Source organism: Pundamilia nyererei, unplaced genomic scaffold, assembly GCF_000239375.1.
Source record: "Pundamilia nyererei isolate P.nyererei 1_Seehausen unplaced genomic scaffold, PunNye1.0 scaffold00376, whole genome shotgun sequence".
Lineage (NCBI taxonomy): Eukaryota > Metazoa > Chordata > Actinopteri > Cichliformes > Cichlidae > Pundamilia > Pundamilia nyererei.
In genome coordinates this window covers 199,188-205,700 of record NW_005187777.1, presented here as the reverse complement: position 1 = coordinate 205,700, position 6,513 = coordinate 199,188, and the positions used below count along the sequence as shown (strand labels likewise).

General features: G+C 38.1%; 1 protein-coding gene across 1 annotated transcript in view; it reads right to left on the bottom strand.

Annotated features, from left to right (window-relative positions):
- The window catches only part of LOC106456530 (transmembrane protein 163-like), an 11,897-nt gene that overhangs the window by 2,556 nt on the left and 2,828 nt on the right, over positions 1-6,513 (bottom strand). The window contains exon 2 of the mRNA XM_013915839.1: positions 1,935-2,054. Within this exon, the coding sequence (XP_013771293.1) occupies positions 1,935-2,054 (120 nt within the window). The remainder of the gene's footprint in view (positions 1-1,934; positions 2,055-6,513) is intronic.

Below are 6,513 nucleotides of genomic sequence, written 5' to 3'. Positions count from 1 at the left end.
TATCTTTAAAGAGAGCCCAAAAACTCTTTAGAGGAGACTTTGTTTGCTAAATGGATCATTATCCGTAGCTAAGGACCGAAGCACATTTTTACCAGTAAATCAACAGCTTTGTCTTTGGGCTTCACTGTTTTAGCTAATCACTGCAGACCCAACTGTTGCCCACTTCGTTCATCCAACACTCATGAGCAAGAATGCAAAACATTGCTGCTTATTCACTTGAGACACCAGCTCACTCCAAACTGGAGTGGACGAGCCAGCCTCCACCAAAGTGGAGGTGCTACTTCTCCTCTCTACTGCAAACCCCATCTACACATGTAGCTCCTGCTTGGAAAATGAGCTTGTGCTTCATCAGTATTTACTTGAAAAGACAAAAGGCTTGAAAAGGCTGGGACACATCACAACTTGAATCTTAGCAGAATGAAAAAGAAACATCCCCTTTGTCACTGCAGACTGTGCCCTCACACATCCTGTAAGTCATAAGACAAGAAACTGTTGAAACTGTTGAAACTTTTGCACGCAACGTGAAGAACTTCCAAAAGCAAAAGCCTTTTTGTTCAAATCAGATGAAGTGAGTTTTAACTGCTGAGTGTGAGTTAATTAAGTAGTTAAAGAGGCATGAAGACAGTGGAATAGTTATTACAGCTCTCAGACTATATTTACTTCCATGTTAGACATTATATCGCTTACAAAGGCTTCGAGGATAAACCTGAATTTTGAAAAAGTAAACTTCTGTCAGACTTTATTACATGATTTGATGCTGACAAATTAGTTTTAAGCCGTGTAATTCAGAGATTATGAAATTACTACAAGTGCAGCAGAAACAGACGTAACCTCTGCAGTCTAGCTATGATGAAGAAACTGTTTACATCGAGCTTGCAGAATAATAGTCTATTTATGCCGATTCCTCACTTCAGTTTTTGTACACAAAAAGGTTTATAGTGATAAATTACAGCACTGTGCAAAAAGTCTCAAGCAACCCTCATTTCTTTGTATTTTGCTTCAAAACAGCCAGACTTTCTATGGACATTGGCTCCATGAGTGAACATCTCATTTTCATTTCAGACAAATGGTTTGTTTGTTTGTCTATTAAACACATTTAACACTGACTTATGAATCACGAAGCATAAAAAAGACAACAACAGACAACAACAACTCAAATGTTTGTACGGTGATCAAAGCCTGTAGCTAAAAATTAAAGCAGTTTCACAGCAACTCCTGATGTTTTCTTTGGAGCAGTAATGTGTTCAGTGCTCCGTCACTTGGACTCTGGTGTTATATACAATAGCTATGAATTTCTCCAACACAACAGCTGACAGAACACATCTGGTGAATTAATATCAGTCTTTGTTGAACCAAACACGCAGCATCAAACCAGAATTTCTGAATTAAAAAAAGGACAAACTGCTACAAAACACCAGCAACAAACAGCAAAATGTAGCTTTTAAAATCAATTTCTGAGATTCAATCACTTTATCATGTCAGCACAGGTATCAGACGCGCTCTTTGTGGTCATACACTCCAGACATGTGTGATCTGTTCATGTCCATTTCAAAACAGTAGCAGATGAAATGTGCTGGGCTTCAATTTGCTTCACTTTTATAACTGGGAAAGCTTTTAGAAATGCTATGAATTTAGCGTTTAAGCGCTTTAACTACGGAATCACTGTTCATTCATCAGCACATTTTTTATGGCTTGGTATGTTAGTCACATCGTTTCTCCTTTGTGTATGGTTTGGTTAAATCCAAAGTGCTAAATGGGATCTTTGTCATGAATTAAACCAGAAAAAAAACGTTTTAACATTATACAACTAAGTATTTCAATCCTGAGTCTTTTCCAACTCCTTTTTTTTTTACTTTAATGTGAGTTTTGACAGTAAAGTGAGAACTAAACAGCTTTATAGTTGCTAAATATGGCAAAAAATAGCAAAGTCTCACTGAAAGCTGCCACAGCCAGAATAAGAGTGACGACGATGGAGAGCCAAGACACCCAGAGCGCCTTCTTCCTGTAGTTCTGTGCTTCATGGGGCTTCAGGCGCATGCTGCTCTCCAGGAGACCTGCAGTCAGACACATAAACTCTGTTACAAGGACAACTCTCTCTTTTTTTGTCTCTGGTTTGCAAGGTTCATTTAATGAAACACTTTGTGATCAAAGGTAAAGTAGGTGGCAATCTGAGTTATTAATACACTTAAAAAGGCGTTCAACTCTCTTTAACCCTGAGTAATTAGTTTAGTCTACTGAAAAAAAGCTTAAAGGCAATCATGTGTCTCTGAGTCCCACAGAGAAGAAGTGTTAAGATGAAATCTTGAAGATACAGAAAGATATTCTAATATAGTTTAATTCAACATTTTGCGCAAATAACTGGACTGGGGGTGTTTAGTACAGAGCGCTCAATGTAATAAAGGTTTACTGTGATCAGTAGAAAAGACAAATAAAACAGAGCAGCTATAGCAGAGTATGCTGGAGTTTTCCAGAAAACTACCCGCTTTGTTTCAGGTACACTTTCAAAAGGGTGTCCGGTGGAAAAAACTCCCGGGACCACTGATGTGCCCTACTTTTCCAGTACATCCTTGTATAAGAAGAATCTCAGATTTCCTTCAGTGTGAAGGAAGGTCACTGTGAAGATCCATTTAAAAAGTTTCAGTGCAACACCGTTTATAATGACTCAACTCCAAATGGCCCGGCAGACGTCTTCGTGGGTAATTATTATTGTCTTCTCATTCTATCACCTTCCAAGAGAGCATTAGAGGTTCATGGAATAATCTGGAAACACGAATCATACTGAACGGTAAACCGCAGCTCGTGTATGAAACACATGAACAGTGTCTGATATTCACCTTTCTTTTGAACCTCAACAGCACCCGTATCACTCCGCCACCAGCACTCACAAATTCAAAGCGTACGGAGGCAGTAATGTAGCTCCTGACTTTTAGTGTTAATATCATTGTTATTGTGTTATTGTAAATAACTAAAACTAAACTAAAACTACATTTAGACATGAAAACAACAACTACACTTGTGAAAAAAATGTAAACTTACTGAGACAATTTTCTTAATTTGAAAAAACTAACTGAACTAAAATATTGTAGCAGCATTTGTTAGCTTTAGTATTTATTAGTTTCATAGAAATGGAATAAATAATTCATGTATTTTAAATAAATCAAACTGTGATATTTTACAGCTTTATTGGACGGATTTATCAGGCAGCCCACAGACTACAGAGATGTGGTGTTAAAGAAAAAGAGAATAACTCTTGGTCTAGACATTCACATGAATTTCAGCCCTGCTGTGGTGTGAGACTTCCTCGCCTGAAGTCACAGACTAAACAGCCCAGATTCTGGACTGCCTGAAGCGTTTTCATTGTCATGAAATGTGAGGATGGCTCTGCAGAGTCATGCATTATTTATAAGTCTGAACTTTTACATCCAAAAGCGATTGTAAGGCTGTTTTCTTTTTTCTTTTTTTCCTGAAATGTGTCCTGGGGACTGTCACAGTCATCACAAAAACAAGTTGAGAATAGAAATTAATAAAGGGGAAAACGAGTAACTGTCAACCTCTGAACTCCCTGAGCCAAATGTTTGAAATGCAACTTGAAATCAGCTTTTGAGATTTGCTTTAAAATCTTCATTAAATGATAGTTTATGCATAATTAGTTCATATTCTTAGTTATTACTGAAAGCACATGTTTTTGTTTGTTTTTTTACAGTGAGGCACTGTGCCATGCTCATCATGAGATATTAAGAAAATTGCATATTTTTCCCACGCAGTAACACAGCTCTGTGTTTAACCTTTATTGGAACTGAGACTTTATTCTTCTGGTCAACTCCAATCTAAAGGTTACAGTGGTCACAAGCTCAAAACTCCCTTTAAATGGCAACACAGAACTGTGTCACAGAGGAGGGAAAATCTGCTGATAAAAAGCTGACAAGTCATAAGATCGTTTCATAAAGTGAAAGTGGTTTTACTAAAGGACACGCCTGATGGCTGAACTTGTCTTCAGTGGTGCCAAATTAGAGAAAGAGGAGAGCTATGTTGGGGCTCAAAGATAAAAAATCATCTTTGAAAGAATGATGAACATTAATGCGGTCAGACAACCACCTCTGAGCAAGCGCTTTGGTGAAATCCAGAACTGAATTCAAAATCCTGCTCCTCACATACAAGGTCTTAAATAATCAGGCCCCATCTCATCTTAATGACCTTGTAGTACCATATCACCCTATTAGAGCGCTTCGCTCTCGCTCTGCAGGCCTACTTGTTGTTCCTAGAGTATTTAAAAGTAGAATGGGAGGCAGAGCCTTCAGTTTTCAGGCCCCTCTTCTGTGGAACCAGCTTCCAGTTTGGATTCAGGAGACAGACACTATCTCTACTTTCAAGATTAGGCTTCAAACTTTCCTTTTTGCTAAAGCATATAGTTAGGGCTGGACCAGGTGACCCTGAATCCTCCCTTAGTTATGCTGCAATAGGTGTAGGCTGCTGGGGGACTCCCATGATGCACTGGGTGTTTCTTCTTCAGTCACCTTTCTCACTCACTATGTGTTACTAGACCTCTCTTCCCACTGTCACCAAAGTGCTTGCTCATAGGGGTCATATGATTGTTGGGTTTTTCTCTGTATGTATTATTGTAGGGTCTATCTTACAACAGCACCTTGAGGCGACTGTTGTTGTGATTCGGTGCTGTATAAATAAAATAAAATGAAAGTTGAAATGAAGATTGGTGACAGTAGGAACGAAAAACTCCCTTTTAACAGGAAGAAACTTTCAGCAGAACCAGGCTCAGGGAGGGGCGGGGCCATCTGCTGTGACAGGTTGAGGTGAGGGGAGGAAGACAGGATGTGTAGAAGAACACCAAATGTTGTTTACTGTCAATCTGTCCATGTTTTAATGAATTCAACTCAATTCCATTTTATTTATATAGCACCAAATCACAACAACAGTCAAGGCGCTTAATTGGATTCCTTCAGATTCACAGAATACATCACGCCGCACATACCCTGAGTACATCCAACAGACTGTCAAATTTCCCTTCAGTTTCCACAACAGCATCATGTTTTCAGAGAAGCTTGTTGCTCAGCAGTCTTTGTTACAACCACATTTCAGAGTCGCTAAGTGACTCTTTCGCCACCGATGCCGTGACGTCAAATCAAATTAAGTCCATTACTTTTATTTGACTTCCTTTTTTAAATGAGACCTCTTTTCTTTTGTGAGTCTCCAGCTCACCCTGCACACAGGCTTTTCTTGCTGCCACCTAAGGCTGTTAGTCTTACATGGGTGCAGACAGAAGGAGACAAGTCAGATAGACCATACAGCAACTCAGATATAATCCCTCACCAGATTCCCACCAGTGAAAGTTACCAACTGTTCCAAATAAAGCTTTGGTTTAGTTTCCAACTTGGTCCAGACTATACAAAAGCAGTTTGGACCCTAATAGATATAAAGATTGTAAAACTATGTCTTTCAAAAGATACATTATAGCTCCAATATCTTTAATCAAGACAGAAAAAAGCCCCCAGTCTGCATGTAATTAGTTTATGAGGACTTAAACTTGATGTATTAAGTGTTTGATATCTTTTATGGATCTCGCAACAATAAGTTACTGATCAGCGTCAAACTTGTGTTTGTGTTATTGCAAAGTATAAATTACAAAGTATAAATTTGTCACCATGAAGTGGAAAACAGCAAAACTCCACCTTTTTTGGTAACACTGTGACGCAGAAAAAAAATGATCCCGTGACTCATCGTAACTAATCTTTTGCTCTAGCTGCAACAGATTTTGTTTTTAAGGCAAAAGATCAAAGGAAACCAGAAGAGTCACATGGACTGTGCAAAACGGGAGATGGAAATCATCTGGACGACTGCCATCAGAGCAAACTGTGATTTCTGTGTAATATCATTGGGACAAAGATCCATTAAAATGACTTTAAACCAAACATGCATCAACAGTTGTAAAAGACCAGCTAAATGCTACAATATCAATGAATCATGCTATATGGCCTATTTCATTTTATATTTGTTCTGAAGAAACTTTTCTTACAACCTGAGCTGAATGTGTTGTAAACAAGGTGCAAAGAGTGATTTTCTATGGATATTGTATAGTGCCTTTCCACTCTATTAGAGCACTCAAAATGATCATAAATCGCACCAACATGAAGTGTCTTAGTCAAGTGCTGAGCTGCTTCTAAACTACCCACTAGACCCCTCTCTTGAGTTTGAGTGGAAATGTATCAGCTTGAGATAGACACGGTAATTAGGAATAACTTGTATTGATTTTAAGTGACTTTAAAAAAGGGGGCAAAATTACCCATAACAGAGTCACCGGCTCTGTATATACTTCAGTGCAAAATCTTACTAAGTAATACACTGTTTTATAAATGACAAATAAAAATGACATGTGTTTTTTTTATTGTTTACTATCAGTTAAAAGATAATATAATAATAACATCTGCTAATCAGTTAATAATTGGTTTGTAAACCATCTATGAACATTGGATTTATGGCATTTATAAAATTGTAACTAAC